Source organism: Eleginops maclovinus, chromosome 12 (assembly GCF_036324505.1).
Source record: "Eleginops maclovinus isolate JMC-PN-2008 ecotype Puerto Natales chromosome 12, JC_Emac_rtc_rv5, whole genome shotgun sequence".
Taxonomy (NCBI): Eukaryota; Metazoa; Chordata; class Actinopteri; order Perciformes; family Eleginopidae; genus Eleginops; species Eleginops maclovinus.
The window spans coordinates 23262892-23289356 of NC_086360.1; the positions used below are offsets into that span (position 1 = coordinate 23262892).

The 26465-nt window shown below is 41.8% G+C and overlaps 1 protein-coding gene across 4 annotated transcripts; it reads left to right on the forward strand.

Moving 5' to 3' along the window:
• The first annotated feature begins 739 nt into the window (after positions 1–739).
• On the forward strand, positions 740–24869 carry ap1b1 (adaptor related protein complex 1 subunit beta 1). Of its 4 annotated transcripts, none has more exons than XM_063897014.1 (22): positions 740–784; positions 2268–2328; positions 4225–4330; positions 4408–4543; positions 5186–5431; positions 5572–5762; positions 5909–6130; positions 6302–6422; positions 6513–6608; positions 6998–7113; positions 8246–8411; positions 9163–9261; positions 10164–10423; positions 11034–11241; positions 12486–12515; positions 12603–12740; positions 12819–12964; positions 13049–13178; positions 16096–16180; positions 17473–17559; positions 18017–18171; positions 23502–24869. In XM_063897014.1, exons 2-22 carry the CDS (start codon positions 2292–2294, stop codon positions 23574–23576), a joined length of 2850 nt encoding a protein of 949 aa, XP_063753084.1. In that variant the 5' UTR covers positions 740–784; positions 2268–2291; the 3' UTR covers positions 23577–24869. The 4 variants fall into 4 exon arrangements, with proteins under 4 accessions (XP_063753084.1, XP_063753083.1, XP_063753085.1 ...); XM_063897013.1 differs by having other exon boundaries at positions 744–851; XM_063897015.1 differs by having other exon boundaries at positions 774–868.
• Positions 24870–26465: the final 1596 nt, after the last annotated feature.

The following is a 26465-nucleotide window of genomic DNA, read 5'->3' on the forward strand; positions in this document are numbered from 1 at the left end:
GCACAAAACTGAAGAGCAGAAATACTGATTATTTTTTCCGCTCTGCAGTGGTGAAAAGTAACCAAGTAAAAGTTTGAGGTACTTGTACTTTACTATTTCAATGTTTTGCTACTTTGTACTTTACCCAAATACAATTTTAATTGGGGTACTACTTTTACTCCACCACATTTATTTAAAATAACGTTATTTACACTGGAGATTTGGATTAATAATGTGAAATATGTATCGATACTTAAATAAGACTTTACATATACATGGATTCAATTTAACAAGATTCCCTGCAGCATACCAATTAATCAGAATCAGCAGCACCTTTGAGATGGTTTTGAAATCCCCCTAATACATCAATAATTATAATCTAATCATAATATGTTATTCTGAAATGGGCCAATCTCCATAATGATTAATTCTACTTTTGGTAATTTAAGTTCATTTTGATGCTAATACTTTTCTACTTTTACTCGAGTAACATTTTGAATGCAGGACTTGTACTTGTAATATAGTATTTATACACACTGGTACTTCTACTTTTACTTAAGTGCATGATCTGACTACTTCTCCATCCCTGAAATGTAAGATGTTATTATGAAGATATTGATTGTAAAAAGCTGAACATATATTATTGATAGAATTGTTGAACATGTATTATTGATAGAGCATCTCTTGAATGAACGATGACGTTACTTGCCTCTCTGTTTGCAAACGTTTATTTGTGTAAAGACGGAAGTAAATCAAGTGGGAGGGACGAAAGGCCATCACAGCCATCCCTACGACGCCTGTCACGGTAAGGTGTTTTGTGGAGATTCCTCTTCAAACTCATCCAGAAGCCAGTCTAATTTTAACTCCAGAAGGTACGCTAATTTGTTCGGTAAGGTTTGAGCCAGGCGGGTAGATTAAGAGCTTAACTATCCCGGCAAAGGCTTCCTTAAGCCGGTACTCAGAAGGTCATGTCTCAGAGAAGTGGTCAGGCGCTAGCTGACACTGACAGGCTCACTGCAGCACAGAGCTAGCTTTTAGCACCAGGTTGACTCAGATAGATACTGCAAACATGCAGGAATGGGCGAATCAGTTATGCGTAAGTAATTGATCGAATAGCACCGGGAAATTGCAGAGCTGTCTTCACTCATTTAAATAACTTGTTTGAGCTTTCTTTCAATAGAAACACTCGAGTCTGCTATGCTAACGTCATGGTAGCCTGATGCTATTCAGCTAGCGAACCTTTCCTCTACTTTTTTGGCTAAGTTAGAATATGTAACTCAGACTTAGCTAGTGTAAAGCACTCGCATTGTCTGTTTGCAAACTATTTAAGGGTGTGTTTTTATTCCAGTGTCCTTATGACAGCGTGAGTTATCGTAGGAATGTACCGTAACAACCGTATTGTTGGCTAGCTACGTCGTCAGTTGCATAGTATTTTGTTAGCTTGTGGCTAACTCTGATGTATGTGAAGCTCAATGAATAATACAACTTATTATGAAACGCAGGTCGTTGTCATTAGAACAAATGCTAACTGATAGGCCTTTGCCATTCATTTAGAAATGCTGTGAACTTCACTCTCTATTAGCATCACTGGGACAGTGACTGCAAGTTTCATTAAATTAACATTATCTGGATAACGTTGCGTAATAGGAAGTCAGTCATGTTAATGAAAGGCTAATGCAATTATTATTTATAATAATGTTTAATGAGATGCCATCTGTTTCATTCAGTTTAGACAACTGCGAGGGACAACATCAATATTTGTACAGTGGTAATGATGTGTCCCTTTCATGATTTATTTGATTATTTGGGGAAAAACTAAAATGTGATTGTTATTTACACAAGTCATGTGTTTCTTAAAGGTAAACAGTTCTAAAGATACAAAAATGTCACGGTTAATGTTTTTTGGGGATTTTCCCTATAGCACAATGACGTTTCACTCTTTAATCTGAACTTCCTTTTGGGTTTAAACTGAGCGGCATTCACTTTTTTATGTTAAAAAGGAGAAGATGGAAGTTACCAACAGGAAATGTACATGGTTGAATTCTGCAGAAGTCAACTTTAAAAGAGAGATTTGGTTATTCACATGCTGACCAACCAGATTTAAACAACAGATAGTGCCAGTTCTCTCAGAGAATCCGTTGTTTTTCTTCTCTGTGACAGATCACTGACATTTATTCAGGAGGAGACAGGAATTCCTTTCATTTCGCTGTCACGGCACTTCTGGTGTTTCCTGTTGTTTCCTCTCAGGAAATATATGTTGTCTTTCTCACCCTATCTTTCTTTTGCAGGAGAATCGACAATTTGGATCCAAGATGACGGACTCCAAGTACTTCACCACTACCAAGAAAGGTCTGATAGCTCATTTGTTCATTTAATGAAAATGTAAAACAAGTTATTTCAGGTCTCAATCATTTCCAGCATCCATTCATTATATTTTAAGTTACTGCTTGGTGGATTTTGTGGCATATTAGTCAGTTGGGTGGAGCTGAATTATTATGTCTGCTTTTATTGTTGTTAGTCTGATTAAATAAAGCTGTTCAGTGGTTTCAGATCAAGGTTTTATTGGACATATTCAGAGCAACTTGATGCATGACGTTTTCATTACCATACATCTTTAAGTTGCTTATTCAGGGTAAGATTTAAAGAATTCCTCGAGATATGATTGCATATTCTGTGAAGGTTTGAAGTGTTCAAAATAAATACCCTTCAACAAGCTAGATCTTGAAAAAAGTGGAACTAAAGATGTTGTCACTCAGTTAAACCCTGAACAGCTCTGATCAGATTAAACATATTGAGCTTTAGTTGAGATTGAAGTTGTCCTGCTGTGCCACTCGTTTTATTTGTGTGGTTCTTCCCATGACCCAGAATATTGCAGGTTCCCACACAGGGCTTTGGAAATGCAAACAGATGAGTTTAAGTGATAGTAAACTACTGTTTGTAAGGATTAGTTGAGAGCAGGATTCAGTATGTGCTTTTTCTGTGGATCTGCCCAATGTTGCTGTGTGTAGCCTGTAGCTTAGGTCTTTAAGGAGATTGGGAGTACCAAGCTGTTTACACAGTCTGGGAAACTCAAAGTCAGTAGAATTATATCTAAGCCAAATTGAGTACTGAAAGTGTATCTTGTTGTTGTCCACGTCATGCATATAAAACTACTCAGTGTGGAGTCCCTTCAGTTTTGAAATAGCAACATAACACCTGAACAGATAGGTAATTCTGAGATCTGCATTACATGTTATGATAAAGATATTAATATATATATGTGTGTTGATGTATACCACAATACAAAGGTATGCAACATTTCATATCATCAAATGAATACTCAATTCATGAGCTGTTTTCCAACTGTCATACACTACCTCCACAAAGCAGATCCACACGTAAAGCACACATTAATACAGAGTGTTGCTTTAAGAGTTGTTGAAAGATCCTATTGAATATGAAAACATCTACACTTGTCAACAGTCAGGTAGCATAACTTGTGCACTCTTATTTGCCATGGTATTGGAGCTGTAAGTCAAATACTTATAATGCCAAATGAGCAGCACATCCTGCCGCTGCTTTGCATTAAAAGCTTTCTATCCATTGATTGCTAAAAGCCCTATAAAGGATGCAGCAGGTTTTAAAAGGGTAGTCAGTGATGCACAAACTCTTTGTGAATTTGAACTGCAAGATCTGGAAGTTTTTTCTGATATATTGTAAGGGAAAATGGTAAGAGCGAGCTACTTTAGTCACATGGTTACACAAACAATGCAAATGAACTGTTTAAAATGTCCATCAGCCCTTTGCCTAATCTAAATACCTGTTGGCCAATAGCTAGTTGAAAAATCTATGCTGAGTGCAAAGAGTGTCCGCCAGCTCGTGGAGGCACATTGCCGGAGTAGATGAAATGAAAATGAAGAGCATGATGGAAGTAAGGTTAAAGGAAAACATACAGAGAAGTGGCAATTCACATATGAATGAGCTGAACTGTTTTTAATGACATTATTTGTGTAGTTTTATCGCCAAACTTTATTTTTTTTACCAGCCATTGGCAGATAGACCAGATAGTACATTTTGCACCCTCGATGGATGCTGTTCTATCACCTCACTGTCTCTTGTATGAATAAATCACTCATTCACCCAGCAATACCAGGGTCTGCTGCAAAAGAGGCTAACGGCGAGTACTCCTTTCCACCTCCTACATCCCAAATGGATTACATGGTGTGTGATTGCCTTTTTCTCTTGTGTGTGTGTGTGTGTGTGCAGGGGAGATCTTCGAGCTCAAGGCGGAGCTGAACAGTGATAAGAAAGAGAAGAAGAAAGAGGCTGTGAAGAAGGTCATTGCATCCATGACAGTTGGCAAGGATGTCAGGTGAGTGAGGGGATAGGATGTCTAAGAAACATCCACACTGGAGAAATCACGGTAACGACTCCTTGTCCTCTCCTCAGCGCTCTGTTCCCGGATGTTGTGAACTGCATGCAGACGGACAACCTGGAACTGAAAAAGCTGGTATACCTCTACCTGATGAACTATGCCAAGAGTCAGCCTGACATGGCTATCATGGCGGTCAACACCTTCGTAAAGGTAAAGTTTCATGAACATGTACAAAAGATTGTAATATATGATTATTTCAAGTTCAGTAATTAGAGTAAGAGTTTGCTTGCTTGGTACGATGCAGGCCCTGAGTTGTTGTTGTTGTTGTTGTTGTGCCAAAAATGATTTTATAAATGTAATCAAAGTAATTTAAAACAGTTGCTTTCATAAATATCATTAACTTTAGTAATAAAATGTCACCCTTTGGACAAATCTTTGGTGCCAGGACGTTTGTGATTGGGCTTAGGATTTATACAGGGGTGTAAAAATGTTTGTACAACACTTTGGAGGAAGCATTTTCTCTTGATAATTTGAACCTACTCATGCACGCTGTTTCTGGGCTACACACAGCTGTGAGAAGTGCCATTATCTCTCTGAATTCAATAACATAATTGCAAACCCTCAGGAGTATCAGTTTAAGTTAAACACAGCCATCTGTACCCTTTGAAGATTGATTTTCCCCTCTTCATTTTTTATGATACAGTAGCAGTGACACTTCAATATAGGATGAAAAATGGGCCTGATGAGCAGGAGAGTTTCCCTTTTATTCTTTCCAGAATGATTATGCAAACAAATGTTGAATCTGCCACAACATTTTTGATTAAACGATGACCTCTTTGAACCCCCATTTAGGACTGTGAAGACCTTAACCCTCTCATCCGGGCGCTGGCTGTTCGTACGATGGGCTGCATCCGCGTGGACAAGATCACCGAGTACCTCTGTGAGCCGCTGAGGAAATGCCTGAAGGACGAAGACCCGTATGTGAGGAAGACGGCCGCCGTCTGTGTCGCAAAGCTCCACGATATCAATGCCCAGCTGGTGGAGGACCAAGGCTTCCTGGACACCCTCAAAGACCTCATCTCTGACTCCAACCCCATGGTACGACCTCTGATTTCCTACTCAGGGTGGTGACACACCCCCAGCTCTGTCTTATTTAACATGTGCCCAAAGTGTGTTAGGGTGGCGTTTATCTTACTAAATGTATCCATCATTTATTTAACTAATGTCTTCCTCTTCAGGTTGTAGCGAACGCAGTGGCGGCGCTGTCGGAGATCGCAGAGTCTCACCCCAACAGCAACCTGCTGGACCTGAACCCGCAGACCATCAACAAGCTGCTGACGGCTTTGAACGAGTGCACAGAGTGGGGACAGATATTCATCCTCGACTGCCTGGCCAATTACACACCCCGTGATGACCGCGAGTCCCAGAGGTAAGAGAACGCCTTCATTAACTATGCATCGAAACACCCACTCACTCCCGTTTAATCTCTCTCTCTCTCTCTCTTATCTCTCTCTCTCTCTTCTTTCTCTCTCTCTCTTCTCTCTCTCTCTCTCTCGCTCTCTCTCCTGATATCAGCATCTGTGAACGAGTGACCCCCCGGCTCTCCCACGCCAACTCTGCAGTGGTGTTGTCAGCGGTTAAGGTTTTGATGAAGTTCATGGAGATGCTGCCCAAAGACTTGGACTACTATGGCACCCTTCTGAAGAAGCTCGCCCCCCCGCTGGTCACTCTCCTCTCTGCTGAGCCCGAGTTGCAGTATGTGGCCCTCAGGAACATCAACCTCATCGTGCAGAGACGGTAAATGTTGGGAGATGTGGAGGCTCTTTAGTGTTCTTTTTACTTTGGGGAAATCAGGCCTTAATAAAAGTAGCATTTTACTGCAGCACGGTACATTTCACTTCCTTTTTCTTCGTGGTTTATTTGAATCGAAGTGATTTTACACAAATAACAAGGATTTTACATGTTTAGCCCAGAGATCCTGAAGCACGAAATGAAGGTTTTCTTTGTGAAGTACAACGACCCAATCTATGTAAAACTGGAGAAGCTGGACATCATGATCCGCCTAGCATCTCAAGCTAACATCGCCCAGGTAACGCACCCACAGCTGTAATAAAACCGTTATCTTTGGGTGCCTTTTTATAGAAGGAAACATTATTAATTGATTTCTGTGCCGCTGTAGGTTCTGGCTGAGCTGAAGGAGTACGCCACAGAGGTGGATGTGGACTTTGTCCGTAAAGCAGTCAGGGCCATTGGCCGCTGTGCCATCAAAGTGGAGGTGAGAGGAGAATATGTCACGCTCTCGCCACTCGTTTGGTTTGTAATCCTCTTGTGTCAGCTGTTGTTGCACAGCAATAAAACATAGCTTATAAGATTGCTCACCTTTTTATTTGCAAAATACGAGTTTATGGACATCTTCAGTTTCACTGTAAGCCTAGTTTGTCTTTAAACTACTGAGTTCACTGTAGCAGATGTAAAGAGTTTGACAGCTTGACACTAAACTGTATTACACAGTAGATTTGTTGAGTAACATATGCTACACATTTTAATTATCAATTTGTTTTATATTAATTAAGCTTATTTAAAGCACACAATAAATGTGCATCTCTATAGTGTTTTTTCCTGCAGGCCGATCATGACAGATGTATCTTTCTCTCCATTTATTAGCAATCAGCAGAGCGCTGTGTCAGCACGCTGCTGGACCTCATCCAAACCAAGGTCAACTATGTGGTGCAGGAGGCCATCGTGGTCATCAAGGACATCTTCCGCAAGTACCCCAACAAGTACGTTCAGATCAGTGTGGTCACTTCACATTATTTGTTTACACTTCTTTATGCAGAGTCAAATCTGTGTTAAGCATTCATCAGGAACTGGTGGAAACTGCTTCTGCTGTACGGCTGCCATTATTCTCAGAATGGAATGACAGCACGTCACCTTACACCTCTATCAAAGTTGGACAAGGCTTTCTAGTGTGGCTGTTTAAATTAAGACATTTTCAGGGGCACAATGTATGACCTGTTTCATGCTTTGCATTATTGGCTGGCATACACATCTAAGTATTTACTCATGCATACTGTGGCACCCTGAAGGCTCCACTTTACTTGCCCTCAATTCATTTCTCTTGGTCCTAAAATATTCAGAGTGAAAGCTTATTACACGGACAAATTGGTTTCAGTTTTGCATTCATCCTGAAATGCATGCAGATGAGATTTTGGGCAAGAAAATGTTCTTCAGTGACACAGAGTGGGCTAGAAGTGGACAGTTCATAGGACCAGGTAGATTCATGGAGCATGGCTTCTGCTGTGGATCCACCCGAGTATCCAGACACACCCCTCTCCCACACAACACAAGCAAGTCACGGGGGGCAGCTTTCCAAAGTTTCCAGCTCGACATGGCTCCAGCCTTTAGCTACATGAGTCATTCAAACTTCTACATTTTCTATTAACTACATATCAACTAAATCTTCCCGCCTCAGGATATCCTGTAATAAAAACATTATTTAAATGTCTACGTTATGGGTACATTGGTTTGGATAAAAAATGCTTCAACCAAATGAATTGATCAACGACTGCAGAATAGCATTTGCTGGATGAGCGTTTAGCAATTGACAAATTCAGCCAGAGCTAAAAGGAGAATAAATATTGGATTTACATGAATCATTCTGCCAGAACAAACAACGCTTAAGTAATGCTAATGTCGCTCTGTGGTGCGCTGGATGTGAACGCAGTCTGTGTGCTAATAACGTTTATAAGCCAGTCACTGACTGCTGTTTATCTGTCAACTTTTCCTGCAACTCTTTTCCATTAAAACAGAGCTTTATGTAAATCATAGTAATTGGTTTTAATTGATTGTTTAAAGTTGTTGCCTCTCCTAATTCATTTTCAGTATTTGAGTGTTGTATTTGTGTGTTTCCAGGTACGAGAGTGTGATTGCCACCCTGTGTGAACACCTGGAGTCCCTGGATGAGCCGGAGGCCCGGGCCGCTATGATCTGGATCGTGGGAGAGTATGCCGAGCGCATCGACAATGCGGACGAGCTGCTGGAGAGCTTCTTGGAGGGTTTCCATGATGAAAGCACTCAGGTGGGTTAAGGACAATATCAGTAATATTTTTACTGATATATCCACCTGCAATTTACAGCCAGTGATGCCAGTAAGAAGCAGACATTGGTTTCTGTTGCAGGGGAGTAGACATGAGGGTCACATGCTACACACAAAAGCACGATTACTTCAGAAAACTGGATTTATTTCACTGACAGTCTGTGGTACTGTGATGGAAATTCAAGCATCCTAGATGACTACTATATGTAGTTTTACTGAGATGTACTGTAAAGAAGTAATGGGGGTAATAGGACTCATTGTTTCTTTTGCCCAGGCACATTTTGTAGAGAAGCCAGCCTTCCCTCTGAAAAGTGTTGCACCACAGAGAGTGTGGGATTAAAACAGGTCTCTGTTAGGCCACTCTCCCCTGAATAATAGGTCGATTTCCATATTGCTTTGGAGAGCCTATTCGGGTTTTAAGTGATTTTGTGGGTAGAAATAAATGTATTATGCATAAAACCTTTCCTTTTATGCTCTTTTGTAGCGGCAGATTTAATTAGCAGTTGGAATATTTACTGCTGAACAGGGTGTGGTTTTCATGGAACACCTAATCCCAAGCAAAAATGTTTATTTATTTATGTGTTTTCTGTGGTTCAGTACAGGCTCTTGTTAAAGGATCCTCATTAAGATACACCTTAGAGCTGATTTACAGTTTCAGGAACCAGTTTACATCCAATAGCTGCATTTTATCTAGCATGCTGTAACATGTGTTTTGTGTTGCTGTGTCCTCTAGGTTCAGTTGCAGCTGCTGACGGCAATCGTCAAGTTGTTCCTGAAAAAGCCCACGGAGACCCAGGAGCTGGTGCAGCAGGTGTTGAGCCTCGCTACACAGGTGAGCCACACGTTCACACTCGATGTTCCTACCATCATCTCTTCTACATGCATCGAACATCCTCACTTACTAAACTTACAATCCACGTTTGTGTTACATATTCTCTACAGATAGAACTTTTTTACTTTGCTGCTTTAAGTATCTTGTACTCAATCGTTCCAGGGCAAAGGAGTATGGTAATGGCAGTATGAATATGAGCCTTAAGCTTCCCTCAGTAATGACTGCAGTGGATCTGGCTGTTACCCTAATTGGGTTTTAATGGTTTTATGCAATCAGCATTTGCAACTTTCTTTTAAAAAAACATTGTTTTTGCCAAAAATAGCTCGATATTATTTTAGAATTTACGTTAAAAAGATCAACCTATTTGTGGTATTATAAATGTTAAATATTAGTGGAAATATTATCTCCTGAGAAATAATAAGTCCTCCATTATTTATGCACATGAAGATGACATCCACTATGGTTTCAGTCCCTCTCACACAATGTTATCCTCAAGCTGAACATATTATGCTGCACAGATGGAGAGAATACGATAATTAGTTAATAATGATTAATTTACAGCAATAAACTGTCCATGTGTGCAACATCATTGGATGAACCAGATGTACAGATTCAAACATTCTGTTCCTGTTCTTGGCAGGCAGAGAGCAGCAGTACGTAGACAAATGAGCCTCATCACTTAAAACAACGTCATGACAAAATATATCATTTATTCATCACGCCCCTCCTTTTGGAGCCCCACATATTATTTCAACGTTTTACGCCGCACATAAATCTAGACCTGTCTGGGTTTAGTTGAACCCCTGAGCAAAGACAAAGAAGAGTTTAAGTATTCATTAAACATGCTTCACTTATGATAATCCTTCATCCTCATTCCTCCGTCTCTCTCTCTCTCTCTCCAGGACTCCGATAACCCGGACCTGAGGGACCGCGGATACATCTACTGGCGTCTGCTCTCCACAGACCCCGTGGCTGCCAAGGAGGTGGTTCTGGCTGAGAAGCCCCTGATCTCCGAGGAGACGGATCTGATCGAGCCCACGCTGCTGGAGGAGCTCATCTGCCACATCGGAACTCTGGCCTCCGTCTACCACAAGCCCCCCAGTGCCTTCGTGGAGGGCAGCCGTGGTGTTCAGCACAAGAGACTGGCCGGCAGCGCTGGATCGTGAGTCCTCTTTTTCTCTTTAATCATGCAGGCAGACGGGTTTGTTTTACTTCAGAGGACCAAGCCAACTTAGAACACATGCTGGTGAATAAGCTGCAGGGCCTCAATTAAGTGCTTTTTTTCATTTATTTTTTGAATACTTGAATTGGATAGACATGGGTCATTCCTTTTCTATTTTGTGCAAGCCTGAGAAGTTATTTTACCTCGCACTTCAACTAATTGAAACGGCTCAATGTGTTGTTTGGCTGTGCCCTGTTCACGTACTTTGCCATCACTAACGGCCCAATTGAAAAGTCTTCACCCATTGAACTATATCTTAGTGACGCCTTCTGGTTCTCAGTATTAACATGGCTAATAATGCCGTGGTGGGTCTTTGCACTTGATGGAACTGGGCTAGTAAAGCCCCTGAAACGACCCTTGAATTTGATCCTTTAGGAGGCATGGGAACCCAGTTATGTTTTCCTCAATATCTGCTGTGCAACCCTTCATTCCTTCCTGCCTTTACATGCAACTTATTGTATTTATGTTCATCTAATTTGCAGAACAGTAATTCATGTTAATGACTTAAACGGCATAATTACTTTCTTCTGTTTGTTTTATTTCTGTCTAGTGGGGAGAGTGTTGAGAGCCCAGATACTGGTTCTGCTGCTGGAGTTTCTGAGGCTCCCCCCGCTGTCATCCCATCCCAGGGAGACCTCCTGGGAGATCTGCTCAATCTGGACCTGACACCCCCCACCGCCACCGGACCACCACCGGCCGCCGCCCCTGGCATGCAGCTGGGTGCTATGGACCTTCTTGGTGGAGGACTGGACAGCCTGGTAGGTGTTTTACCCCCGACTGTATCAGGTTCTCTAAGTTGATCACACAACTGGATGGATGGATGGATAGATGGATGGATAGATGGATGGATAGATAGATAGATGGATGGATGGATGGATGGATGGATGGATGGATGGATAGTGGATACTTTATTCATCCCAGACTGAGGAGTTCAGGCACTCCAAATAAAAAAATGGAAAAAGTATCAACATAATTAACAGCAAATGTATTTACATATCTAGATATCTACAGTAGAAAATACATATGGAATTCTCTCTATAAAAGACAGATGTACAGCGGCAACAGAAATATAGAAATGCATCACTTTTGCAGAAACGTGTATTTGTCTTTTTTCCTACCTTGTGTTGCTCTTCTTTTTTTCTCTCTTGAACTCTGGTGTGTTTTCCTTCCTTCGTTCAATGCTTCACCTGCAGATGGGGGATGAGTCTGAGCCGGTAACTACATGGAGGGAGAGGGGCACAATTTTTCTGAACCATGTCAGGGCATTTCAGACGATTGATTTAATCACTGCTGTTTTTAAGTTGTCATGCATCAGTCTGCCGTTTCCATCCATCGCCTGTCATCTTTTATCACCGTGACGTCTACGTTAAGCATGCTGTTAAGTCCATCTCTTCTCTTATCTCTGGGGTGTGTTTCAATCAGCCGCCCATCCCCCTGCGGACGGACACCCCTCAGTCTCCTCAGCCCCCGCATCAGTCCCCATCGCCCCCAGATTACAGCCCCACTGAGGTTGCTCCAGGGGATCGCGCTGGACCAGTAAATGCAACAGCTTATAACCCCTCGTGTCCCCTGTTGAACCAGTGTTCTGAGTAGCCCCCCTCCCCCCTCCAGCAGTGATCTGTGTTTGTGTACATTTGGTGTTAGATCGTTTGTTCCCCACTCCATTTAGAGTAAATATTGTCCTCCATGCACACTAGTTACGCTCGCGTGGACTCACCTTGCTGCGCCCCCAACCTTTTCTTCAGCACAATAGAAACCTTTACAGAGTAGCATTTGAACTAAATCTATGTAAGCTAAAGACCCTTCATCCTGATCTATACAGGCAGTGAAAGGTCAGTTACATAAAAAATAAAATCCTCCTCCACCTGGGTCTCCTTCCTCTTGCTGTCTCTTGTAAACAGTGAATCCCCGTAGCCATCATTCACCCATCCTCCAGGATATGATTTAATGTTGCACCAATAAATAACCTCAATCTTTCTGTGCTTCTTCCCTTCCTACAAAGCTTGGGGGAGACATTGGAGGAAGTCCTGCTGTAAGTCATCTTGTCTGAGCTTGTGTTGAGTTTATATTTCTCAGTACAGGACTGTCTGTGAGAGTAACGTGCTGCTTTGACCCGCAGATGGGGGCTGGTTTCGGCGCTCCTCCGGCTGCAATGCCAGCTTCCTTCAACGCCCCCGTCAGTGGCGGTCTGGACGACCTGTTTGATCTCGGCGGTGGAGTCGGTATGACGATGGGATCCTACACCCCCCCTAAAACAGTGAGTCTCTCGGATGAGACAGATTACAGACTCTCTAACGATGAGTGTTGGGATCCCTAATGACTGATCTCTGTCCAGGTTTGGCTGCCAGCTATGAAGGCCAAAGGTCTGGAGATATCGGGCGTATTTGTCCGCCGCTCTGGGGTCATCCAAATGGAGATGACTCTCAGTAATAAAGCCATGAGTGTCATGAGTGATTTTGCCATCCAGTTCAACAGAAACAGGTGGGACCCCTGACTCAGAAAGGTGCACACATCGCTGTATGATTACACCTGTCGTGACTCTGCTTTCCCCTCTGTGCTCTGTAGCTTTGGTCTGGCACCGGCTGGACCCCTCCAGATTCTCACTCCTCTCAGTCCAAACCAGACCATTGAAGCCGCCCTGCCGCTCAGCACCGTGGGGCCCGTCATGAAGATGGAGCCTCTCAACAACCTGCAGGTAACACATTCATTTCCCCTGGATTTTATGTGACTGTGCTATTTTTTTTAACAGTAGCGTTGCATCCCTTCATTTATGGCTCAGGACTGAATTTTCGGAGCACTACGCTCGGTGTGAATTGTTAGGGGTTAAGTACAGATTTGAAGCGCTATGGTATGTTTTTCCAATCCTCCCTCAAACATTTTGTGACAGCATCAATTGAATCTAGGGTAAGCAGACCAAGCAGTTTGTGATAAAGGGCCAACAGTTAGGTGTCTTCGGGGTTGATTTTTGCAGTAAAAATGAAAATCTTAGGGTGAAAATTTGGAACAACACAAACATCACATTTTATTGATTAAAAACACAATAATAATCCTAAAAAAAACGATTTAAGTCAAATTTCTAAATAAAATTGGCAGAATTTCACTTCTTAGACATTCATCTTTTAATATTCTAAGTTTTCAGAACTTAAACATCAAAATGCTTCACTGTTTTAAATATTCACGGCCCTGGCTGCTCCTCTTTGGGTTTTTCCCGGACGATAAGACAATGTGTCCGAGGAGATAAGTATTGCATCCTCACTGTTACTCCGCTTCCCTGTTGAATTCCCCTGTTGCGAATAAAGAGAATTAAAACATGAAACGACCTTCAGAGCGGGGAGGATAAGTTGTAAATAAAGAGAGCGGCAGGGGATGGCTTGTTTTTGATCAGGGTGTTTCTTTTAGCCCGGGTGGAGCTGAGGATGGGTGCAGCTGCAGAGAGAAGATAAGAGAGTGTTGAAGCGGCTGATAGTGGGGGCAGTCATTAGTGGTCACATGGGCCCTTTGTTTCTGCCGGCCTCAGGAGCCCTGTTAACCTTTCTACTCGCTGCCTCCGGGCCCCGCTTTGATGCTTCTATCGACTGCTTTAACAGACCTTTCATTTGAGAAGTTTTGATGAAGAAAGTAATGTCCCAGAATATTATTTTAAGGGTTATTTGTTTACTAGGAATGTAACAATACCACAAATGTTGTGGTCAATACCAGGGAAATTCCACAATTCTCTATGCGAAATTACATATTCATTCAACATGGACTCCTTTTTCCCGCTTGCTTACTGTTCTCTTTAAGGAACAAAGATGTTGAGGAATTTGTATCAACTTTTGTGCAATCTTTTCTCCCTTGTTCGAACAGTCGTTTGTCAGACAACTTCATTTATTCAAGTTTCTCAAGCTACATTTTAAAAGATACCATTTGAACACACGATAACATCATTGGCCCAATAATAATACTAATTAATACAATTATGTTATGAAAAAACACCACAAATGTCAATAAACCATCAAAGTCAGTCGCACCTCTGTAACCTGCTGCTCTCAGCTAATGCTAACTAGCTTTACTCCTGCTAATTTCTACCTGGTCTTGGTTGTTTGTATTGTAGCGTTGTCAAGGGAAAAAATTGTCGCATAGGATGAATAAGTAATAACATCACAGTTTCCCCCCCCCCCCCGAACAAGTTTGGTATTTGTTTTGCTGTACTGTAGAAAAACACTTTCCACATTTTTACATTTACCTGGTAGGGAAGGATTAGTCCCTCATCATCCCTAGTTTCTGTTGGCCTGCTGAGGTGTGGTAGTAAAATGTAATTGTTCAATACATCCACTCCTGCTCTGAGTTTTAGAAACTGGATGACATTGTTAACAGCTGTGGTTTTAAATGTATGACTTTTCGTGCCACACTATAAAGTAAGCCTCAAAGTATGCCAGTTAACTTCCTCATAACTATACTTTATACTAGAGCTCTTTCAGTTTACAAACAAAGAGAAGCTCTGTATCGTTTGTGTACAATTCCCTGTTTACTGGAAGTCCTGCATTGCACCCAGGAACAAGACGCCCTTCTAAATTATTCACAAGTCCTTTGTCCACTCTCCTCCAGCTGAACTCGCTGTCCTTCTTTCAGCACTTGTCCGTTGAGCGGCCCGATCGATATCACACCATACCCCAGTTGTTCTCATGTTTCAGTGTCTTGTACGTTTGCCACCAGGGCCCACAGACTGTCACACTTCCTGTCTGAGGAGCTGACAACTTCCAATCTTTTTTTTGGATAAGGTCTTCTGTTATGTGCTATTTTTTTCAGTCCTTTTTTTGTCTTTTTATGATAGTATTTTATTTTTAACCGCTGTCTGCTATTCTTACCTCATCTGATTTCTATTTCTATCAGATAAAAACACCTTTCTAAATGCTGTTTGTGGATGTTGTTATTTTTGTTTATTACACAGCTAAGTTGAATGCTTGATTCTGATTGGTCAATTTGGACATTTTCGAGGTTGTAATACACCATAAAGCACCACTGCTAAGCATAAATTCACCATTGCTAAGGAGAGAAGGAAAGAGGTTAAAAGACAGAGCATTGTACGCCAGATAAATCAACAGCAGACAGGAAGTAAACACTAACAGGAAGACCGTTATGGACTGCTCTGACTTGTTTAGGACTTGTTAGTGGAAAAGAAAATGTGAACAGACTTGGACAGTTAAAGAAAACCTCGATCCGTGATGTCAGTTATTTTAAGCAACGTTAGTGTTGTCGCGGTTCAGCCGTTAGCGGAAGCAAAACGATCATTTTCAAGTCAATAAAATCATCACATTTTTTCAATAATGACCGCCTCGCTGCACATAATCCCTTTGATATTCAGCTTGTAAGTTATGCTGATGTTAATATCATGTAGACGGCCTGTGACTGTGAGACGCAGTAGGAGGAGGAACATTGAGGGTACAGGGTTGCCTGTGTGTGATTGTGTTTGTGAGAGAGCCTTACCAGAGGATGGTCGTCCTCTTGTTCAGTAAACAGCACCTCGGCAATTCCAATCCTTGAAGGACACTTGTAATTACCCGTGTTCTGCTTCTTGTTTTTCCTCCTGTCATCTTCCTCTCCCCCCCCCCTGGATATAATCACTCTCGCAGGTGGCTGTGAAGAACAACATTGACGTATTCTACTTCAGCTGCCAGTACCCCATCAGCATGCTGTTCTTGGAGGACGGGAAGATGGGTGAGTGATAAACCTCTCCCCCTCGCACCCCGCTGTCGTCACCAATGTACACACACACACACACACACACACACACGTCATCTGCATTATTGTTGAGGCTGTGCTGATGATGTGTGGCAGTGTGTGACGTAGGTGTGCGTGTCTGTACTCGTTCACCTTTTGTGCTGCCCCGTCGCTCCTGGATTCTTCACCAGTGCCAATATTTCCTTTTTGATGTTTTTTGATTAAATCTGATGCCCTTTCTCCCTCTGGAGCCTCAAAAGCGCAGCTGGGAACCTTTTTGTCTAATGTGGAATCAAAGAATGTTGTAGGGCTTTAAGAAATTTACATTGAACGCTTCGTCACCTTTTTGAAAAACAAACAAAAACAATCGTCTATTTGGATGAAGGGATTCATCGGATCAGTGTAGTTACATAAATGTGATTTAGATTTCTGCTGAACTGCCGCAATATTACAGGAGCATTCCTCCCTTTTTGTGAGAGTTTTTGGACCGCAGGAGAAATGTTGATATTGAAAAGATTAAGGCCAACAAATATGGATTGAAGCAGGATATTGTGCTGGATAAAAACCTGATGTGAATAAAGGAAATGATGACATCTGTCTTTACTCAATACGTGGGCAGTGTATGTTTTGGTCATTGGATTTTCTTTTCACAAAAGGAAATTAAAAAACCAAAAACGATTTATTTTTTGTTTTCAAATTGAAAAAATAAAGTTGAAATACCAGGTGATTTTCTTTATCATGGTCAAAAAAGATTCGACTAAACTTAAAAAATGGGATGATTTTCATTTTCTTCTTCTGAAAACAAAAAGTAAAACCACTAGAAAACAGAAACAAAAAAACGCCGTTGCCGTTTACAAAATCAGAGCGCAGATCGGGGCGGTCCTGTGTCGGCAGTGATTCGGGGTTGGGTGGTCAAATCAGCATACGCCAAATGCATGATCTTTTAACCTTGTGCCCTCTTCAAATGTACTACGCCTTGGACACCTTTTGTGGCAAAAATGGATACGCACTAAATATCCACTAGTTTTTAGTTTTCCTTTTATGAAAAATCCAATGACCAAAACATACACTGACCGCTTTGAGTGTTTGATACAATCCTGTGCACAGATCCCTGGAAACAAATTCTACAAATGAAACCATAACATCCTTATCTTTATCTGAAGCTTTGCAGGAATATTGGGCTCTAACAGATTAAATAGACGGCCATAAAATGCTGAGCATCAAACTGTTTTTATTTGAATTATGATACTGTTTCAGTCTCTCACAATGATGGTGTCTCTTGTCCGCAGAGCGACAGGTGTTCCTCGCCACATGGAAAGACATTCCCAATGAGAACGAGTCCCAGTTTCAGATCAAAGACTGCCATCTCAACTCAGGTGAGAGTGCACTTTCTGAATTCACTGCAGAGACATATCCTGCTGCTGAATGTGAAAACAGCCAGACATGCTAATGAAGCCAAATGTGACTGATGAAACTCCTCAGCTGCATTCCCATATTTAAGTGGGATAATTCAGTGTAAAACAAGCGTGAGAGCAGCTGAACAGGAGCAGAATTCCTGAAGACAGATTAATGGAGATTTCCCCTCACAGATTTACCTTTATCTTTATGAGCACAGAGAGAGTCTTTATCATCCTGCAGGGGAGCAGCAGCAAGACGTGGCTGAGGAAGAAACTTAACTCTGAATTAGTGTTGTAGTCTGGAGTGATATTTCAATGGATGACATAATAAAATAACACCTTCATTGTCTGGACGTCAAATACTAACAATGAAACGCGTAACTGCAGGAAAACGTTTAACATTTTTCCTAATTTTTTGATGATGTTCCTACTACAGATGCAGCCTCCAACAAACTGCAGGGTAGCAACATCTTCACCATAGCTAAGCGCACAGTGGAGGGGCAGGACATGCTGTATCAGTCCATGAAGCTCACCAACGGCATCTGGGTGCTGGCTGAGCTGAGGGTGCAGGCGGGAAACCCAAACTACACAGTGAGTACTCCGCCAGGGTCAGCTGAATGCATGAGCTCCAGTCTTATCTCTGTGCTGCTAGGATCAACACAGGAAGCTGGTGAGAAGAAAAGGAGTTTAAATGAAGGACAATCCTACAGCATGTTGCGCTTAATACTGTCAAACAATTTCGAGATTAAGAGGAGTGGACTTGTTTTTTCCTGTCCCGGTGTAAAAGGCCCACCTTGCTCAGGACTGATCTGTATTTCTCCCTGAGGATTCTTTAATTCCTCCCCTGATAATAGTTTTTCTGATGGCAGACTGGGGATTTCCTTGGCCGGAAGGTGTTCGTAAGCATAACGTTTTGTAAAGACATATTTGTAATTCATGATGCTGGGCTGTATAAGTCAAATTTGATTGAACGTTCATCATCATATAACGGTCTAAAAGCGGACTGGATCTAGGGAGATTGGGGAGAGCAGAATTATTAATAACAATGACTCACTATTACACTGTGACTCAGTGTTTGCAATGAAAATGTTGTTCTAGTTTTGTTTTTATAAATATTTATTCTGATTTCTTCGGCTGATTTCATTGCATACTACAAAACATACTTGTGTATTATTTATTATTTAGGTTTTGTAGGTTGTTTATTTTAAAGAATCAGCCGGTAAACGCCAGTACATTTTTGCATTATGGGACAAAAACATTATAATTCAAATGGTTAGATTGAATTACAATAAGTGGTATTTACTACAGGTTCTTATCTGTGCTTAAAATCTATTCAGGCACTACCTTTTTTAATCCACTGTGCACAGACTGATGCTATCTCCAACATAGCTCTTACCCAAACGTTAAACCTGGAGCCGTAGCTACTTCTGGAGTCTGGTCACACCAACCGTGATAACTGAAAACAGCAGAGATCTGTCCCGTTATAAATTAAAGGAGTTTCTGAATCATCCACCTACGATCCACAATGACCTCACTGATCTCCATCGTACATACAGGATGGGAAAGTTCCCACTTCTCTTGTGAACTTCTGCTCAGAACTCCAGTCTGACTTCTTGAATCACGTCATTTATGATGGAGCCGGCAAACTGCTGTCATCGATGCCCGTCAGGTCAGAGAGAAAGTGACACAGCAGAGACGTGACAGAGATTGATGTGCAGTAATGACTCGTAGGGTGCGTGCGTGCGTGCGTGCGTCTTCTCCGTTGTGTGGTTGCATGTCCCTGCGTTGTGGGGCCCCACACTCCGCTCTTGATGGATTGTGTTTACCTTAGAAATTCTGCATGACTGGTCCAGAACGATGACATTGGTGTGGTGCTTTTTCACTTCACCTTCATTTTAAAATCCAAACTGTTCCTACTTGGGGCTGGTAATGCTCCCCTTCTTTTTGTAGGTGGATCCTAAATATTTTATTGAGACTTTTCTGTTGAAGGAGCGGCATGTGTGTTCGCTCTCTCTCTGAGCTCTGTTGGCACGGCACATTAAAGCCAAGCTTCTAAAGCCTTTCTCCGGCAGCTATTTTTAGACTTGAAGAAGTAAATCTCTGCCACTGCGTTTTTTTATTCGCGGTTTTATTGGGCTTCTGAAGATGAGACCTATAAAAAAAAATTCATTACAAAGAGTGCACGTTTTAATTTGCTGTTTACCCATAATGTTCGAATATCTCAAAGCATGATTGGCTTAAGATATACCATCAGTATTAAAACGTCATACTCCGTTGGGCTGGGTCCCTTGGCATAGTTCAATAAGGAGAGTTCGGTACATTGAACTGACATACCGTGAACCTCAAACACCATTGTTTCCTCCTTCACGTGCAAATCATGAATATGCATATCACAGCGGTGAAATGGGCAAATTACAACAATCCCTGTGTGTGACGTCACACCACGAGTAGTCCAGCCCCAACATTTGCATACACCAGCTGCTGGAAACACTAAGGCTAACACTAACCACTCCGTAACGTTGCTCTCCAATCTCCGACCAACTGGCTGTTCTTCAAATTCATCGGTTTCCTCCTCCGATAAAGGCTCACACATGTAAGGATGGATGCCAATAGCCTCCATGGTGCATCTCTCACAGTTTCGCGAACATCACTTACTTTTGTGGGCTCTGAGGCATCCATGGATTGCTCCTTGTAAACCAGCCAATCAGAGCAGAGCTCGTCATAATTATTTAAATGAGCCCCAAATAATGATATTCAGCTTGTTTCATTCTAGGACAAAATCATAGGTCTGTAAAACCGCATCTGGACATTTTTTGGATCAACCAAAGTGATATACCTTCTTTGTAGACATTATCATTCCTATGGAGTCGTGTTTGCTGCCGCTTGATGAATTAAAAATATTAAAGGTCACCTATTGTGCAAAAACCCCTTTTCATGTGTTTTATACATAAATATAAAAGGGAGAGATTCGGAAAGTTTCAGGACTGAAGATTCTCCCTTTTTTAGTTCTGATCCATCCATATCAAAACCTGTCTGAAATGCGCTGATCAGATTTTGGACGCTTTGTGACGTCAGTGCAGCTTGCTTTAAGTGTTGTAAAGCAGAGGGGAGCTTTAGGTCTCCTCATTGGAAATCCTCAGTAGCTCTCGCATCCCTTGCCACTGACTGATGCTGGAGCTCATGTTTATTTTGTAGTTGATAGTGGAGGGTTGGGACTTCCCTTGTCATTCTGGCGGGAAGCACGGTGTCCTCATCTGCCATCTCCTGTCCCCATGGCAACAATGTGACCCGTGATGCTGGCTGCTTTTCTCTTTCCACCTCTTAGTAGGACACATAGACGAGGAGGACTGCTGGTAACTACTAATGGGTTTAAATGATATTTGATGAAGCACATTGTGTTTGTTTGGTATTCAATTATATCAAACACCTTTAGTTAGCATGTACAGTTGACGGAGTTGAAGGATATATATTTAATGACGGTCGTTCATCAGGATCTTAGGACTCAAATCTGACTTAAGAGAAGACTGTTTTCCGTTCTCAAGGTTGTGTTGAAATGTAAGAAGATTTGTCTTTGCTCGTCCTCAGCGCTACACTGCGGCATCATGCCGCTCCTCTTCTCTTTTATGAAGGTTTTACAAAGACCTTCGCTGTGTTTTCAGGCTGGTTCAATGCATTACATGCTCAGCGTGTGTGTCCGTCTCTCACTGGAGGGTTTAGGTTGGAAAGAATACCGCCAGACTAATGTGAAAGCCTTTCATTGTTTTGGGATCAAATCGTAATCCATACATTAATATCCTTGTCCTTACTGTGACTCTGTGTTCATGATGGTGTTTTCAAACAATATTTGATCCCTGAGCTGCACACATGAATGCCGCAGTCCCTCGCTCTCCTAATAGCAGCTTCTGCTGAGGAGAGCCTCCGCATTTCCTCACATCTTACCCCCTGCTGACAGGAGAGCGGCTGCCTAAATGTTGCCAGTTGCAGCATGTATTCGTAAAGATCTCGGAGTGTGCAGAGGCTGGCAACATTTCAGGAGCCGTGCAGTATTACTGCTCCACTGCAGCTCTGTGGTACACAACACACAAAATCACCCTGTTTTGATCTTTGTTTCCTTTGAGATAACGAAAAGTGATATTAGATCCCATTTTATAAAGAATACAGGAAGAAACATCTAGACTTTAAGACCTTTAAATCGAAACCTTGAGGTAGTGCTGAGGAGGACTTACTGATTATATTACAAGGGGTAAAAACTCTGCGGTCAACATGTCAAAGTGTTGTGTATCTAACACCAAATTGACACCCAATGCTATATAATGTAATGAGCTCGAATTAGAATTATTATTCCTGGTGTTGATGAACATCTCTAGTTTGAGTCCAGCTGGAAACCTTTTTATATTTTATTCCTCATCTCTCTCTCCCCGTCAGCTCTCTACTCTACTGCTGTCTCTATGAAGGACGTTCGGTGCCTAAAAGCCCTGTTTTATCACTCGAGCTGAAATGCAGCGTCCTTGGCTTGACTTTTTCCGTGTCTGCGATGTTTATAGCCGTCACACAAAACCAGTTGTCGAGCTTCTGCACGTTCTATCTTTAGCAAACTAACACAGTGACCCCCACCACCCCTCAAAAACGACTTTCCACTGGAACAAATGTGATTCTCGGACATGACAGTGATGAAAGCTGAAAGAAACACACTGAGGAAGAGGCTCATTCTCTCCCTCTGTGTCTGAGTGTGTTTCTGTCAGAGCAAGACAAATGCTGCTTGTTTTCTTCCTCTCCCCCAGCATCACACACACAGCTGGTTTGATTGTGCACCAATTCATTAGTGGAACAATCTGGAATATCCAGAACTACTTTCCTTTTAGTTTTTATTAATGAATGTAATATCGATCCTTTAAAGCTCCAGCTGTCTTGTGTTTCTGGCTCCGAGGAAATCATGTCTCGGCAGTGTGATATGATGGGAAAACACAATCTGAATCAAATCCTAAACCTGCTCCCAGCTGAGACTTGCAACAAAGAGTGGAGAGGCTGCCTCTGGTTCCTCCAGTGTGTGTATGGCTCTGTATTTCTGTCTGCATGTCCATCTGTGTTTGACAAGACCAAATTATGGAGATTCAATCCAAAGAAATAAAAAATCCCATCTGAAAAATAAGGAAATGTGTCTCCTGTAAAAAAGACAAGGACACTTCTGTTATTTTTCCCTTTATACCAATGAAGAAATATCAACAATGCTCCAAAATTGCCATCCTTTTTTAATCCGCCTCACAGATCAGGAACACTTCAGGGAACAAGACGTTTTTCATTTTCGTTTCCTGCCAGTTGGGCTATTTTTGATTGAACACTTGGACCACAATTAAGGGTTTCAGTGGAGTTCAATAAGTCCAGCAGGCTATTCAAGTACTACGTGCTTACTCCGACTTGATTCCGCTGCCCATTTCTCTTTCTTTTGTATTACGTCTGTCAGTAACTAGCTTGTTAGCTGTAATTTGGCCCTTCATTCTGTTAATTTGACAGATATTCTACAGCTTCGCCATGCTGCTGTAGCGAGAACATTTCCCACACCTCTTAAGAAATCACACGTGGGGGGAGGGTCATTTCTGATTCTGTATTTAATGTCGTAGAACAAAACGTGATCCGTCTGTTAAATGTGTGTCAACCACAGACCTTATTTTGAGCTATTTTCCCAAATCCTCTGGAGAAATCCCCCCGACTCCGAGACGAGGGAACCGGAAGTGGTAAAATGCTAACTCACTTCCGGGTTTTAGGACTCGTTCCTGCACCGCTCTATTGGGATCAATAAAGTAAATCTTATCCTAAAGGTTTATGTGACTTCTTCCTGATGGTAACTGCATTCCCCTCTTATCTGTTGTGTGTCGTCTTTAGGAACCTTGTTTTTAACGCATTTTGAACTCTTCTCTTTCCAGATCTCTCTGAAGTGCAGAGCTCCGGAGGTTTCCCAGTGTGTTTTCCAGAACTACGAGGCAGTGCTGAAGAACTGAAGCCCTAAACACCCCCTTTCCCTGCACCTGACCTGCGGACCATGTTACAACCTCTCGCAGTTCAGGAGCCACTTCCTGCTGTGTTGGCAAATTCGTCCGGTTCATCATTTTTTCTTCGTCACCCATCACTGGTTGTTTTTCTTTCTGTAGCCTCAGAAAACCCTTCTTCTCTGTACGGCTGGACTCATCACGTCCCTCTCTTGAGTTTGTTAGTTTCAGGACTTTATCTCCCAATACATTTTCTGAACACTTTCACTGGTTCTACAGATGACCCGTCTTCTTTTTGGGGCTGCATTCCTGTGAGAGTTTTCTCTACATGAGGTTCTTTTTAATAATGATCCAGCCCCACTTTTCTGCAAATTGGAGACTATTTATAGCGTCTGCAATCACTTGTTGAAACATCTCTGTTGGCATATTTATTTAAGAATGAAATTGCCGCAGACCAAAGGCTTTAACTCATTACTCTGTGTGGCTGTCTGGGCCTTAAAGAGACTCATATATACTTTGAAACTACATCATTGTTTTGTTGTCTTTGTCTTTTTCTTTAGTGTTTAGCAGTGGGTTTGGATCCTCTGCTGTCTCTGAGAGCAGAATGTGTGCGGTGTGCATGGTCACTGTTTGTTGGTTGGCTTTTCTTTAATTTTTCCCATCAATATTTGGGAGATTTTATAGACTAGCAGCAGTCGTCCACTGTTTGCTCTCTTACTTAGTCCATTCCATGGTTTGATTTGTGTTTCGTAGTCTTTTTAGTGTTTATGTGGCAAACTGGGAGAGAGGGTTTGTATTTGCTGCCACCCCCCTGCGCAAGACAAACTCTCTCTGCCACTTTGCTCTCTGTGTACTCTCACCGCAGCGTCTCTAGTACTGTGGCCACCTGAGATGAAGGTTCAGGTGAGAAAACTCTAAGCATATGATGCCATGGTTTGTCACACTTCTGAGTCACAGGTGTGGGTAGCACACTGCCTACATCCAGTGTCCCTTGTTCTACCTGCAGACTCGACCCGGTAAATCGATTCCCTTCCTTCCGAGTCATTACATTGAGGTCCTTTTTATCGGCTCAGCAGGATGTACGCGCCAACGCTAACGCCTTGTAAAGATTACCACAGAGCTGACTGCGTACTCAAGAGTGTGTGTCTTTGTGTGGTGACGGCTTATTCCTATGAAATGCTGTAAAAAAAGAAGAAAAAAAAAAGAAGAAATCTAATCAAATGTATAATCAGAGGTTTTTGATTGACATGATTTTGTTCATTGTGTGTACATCAAAAAGAAATATTAAAAGTCTTGATAAATTCACATCAGAGTTCAGTGTCTGACATTATGAATGAATAGAACATGCTAGGAATAAAGACGATAACATCTCAATTCACAAAGATCTTGAGACAGAAACGGTGCATTTAATACCATAGATGTAGAGTTTGGGAAGATATTGATGTGACGATGATTCATTTATAAATGTCTTTCTCCAGTCCCAGTGTCGCTGGAGGGCAACTGTTATCTCAGTTTATTTGCTCGGTAAACATGACTTTCCCAAAGTCCCTGGAAGCCGACGTGTTTTCACACTCTGCACTTTAAAGTCGTTGATGACCTTTTGAATCGTCTCCTCACACGGGCTGCTCAGCTCCTGCGCCACTCTGACAGACCGGGCAGCCCTCACAGCTTCGCATACAAAGTCTCAGTGTTGTTTAACCTTGAGCGCTGAGTGAAGTCTGATGTTTATCCACAGCTAAAAGGTGGAGCAGCTCCTCTGAAGCGGTGCCAGGGTTTTTAATGTCCAATATACTTCGGAAAGCTTAACCAGGATTTCAACCGCATCACCTGCTCGGAACACTCAGCTGGTCTCAGATCTGCTCCTCTGTGGATGATAAAGGTCAGCTTGATTTTTTTAAGATGCACACTCATCGCCCAGAGAGCAGTCAGAGCTGTGACAACAGACTTCTAGCAGTGAATGATGTATAATATTCACCCCATGTGAGGAAGGCTTTCCAACAGGGGGCGACACTGCACTGAATTTCGAAAAAAGGCTCAGCTTATTAAGAAATGATTGACTTTAATACTAATACAAGTTATTAAGTGTGATTATATTTTATTCAGTTATTTGTAATATTCTATATTTCTTCATAACACAGGCTTAATCCTCTTATTTGGTCTTAAAGGAGTTGAATCTAAATGTGAAAGTTGAAAGTAGGCTATTCAATAACCAGCAGAATGACTCCTGTCATTTTTTGTTAAATTATTGGATGATTAAGTATTACAGTTTTATTTTTCTCATTTACGAGGCACTTTGATGATAACATTACAAATCTTTGACATGTTCTTGTCATACTGTGACACGTTTCAAGATGCTCTCATGCAAACAGGCCTTCTTGAGACTGCTTTAATAAACTCTTCATTTGTGGCCCTTGAGTTTTTAGGCAGCCTTCGCAAAAAGGGTTTGCAAATTCAACCAATGGCTGTATTAATACTTGATGAGTCATTTACTAATCCTGTTGATTTTGTGAAACATTGGGCTGCTGTTTATCCTCCTGCAGCAGGACTCTTGATTTCTGTTTCTGAAAGGTCTTTAGCTCATCAGGGAGGAGAGTCCATCGAAGAGGATCTCAATCACTCGAACAGTAGGTCAAAATCAGTGTACACCTTTCTTATTACTTTAGACTTGATTCATTATTGCAAAAAAAGGGATTCTAGGACATTAAATCAAACACAAAACATCAAGGTCTATATAAATCCTTTTTCATGGAGCTGGCCAATAATGGCTGGCAGGTCCCAAACCATTATCAAGGGAACCAACCACTATTCCTACAAATACAAACCGCCCTTATTTTTGGTTTGTGTCTTTGTTTATTCAAAGATTTGTATACTATACATTTAACATCACTGGAAATAATAAAG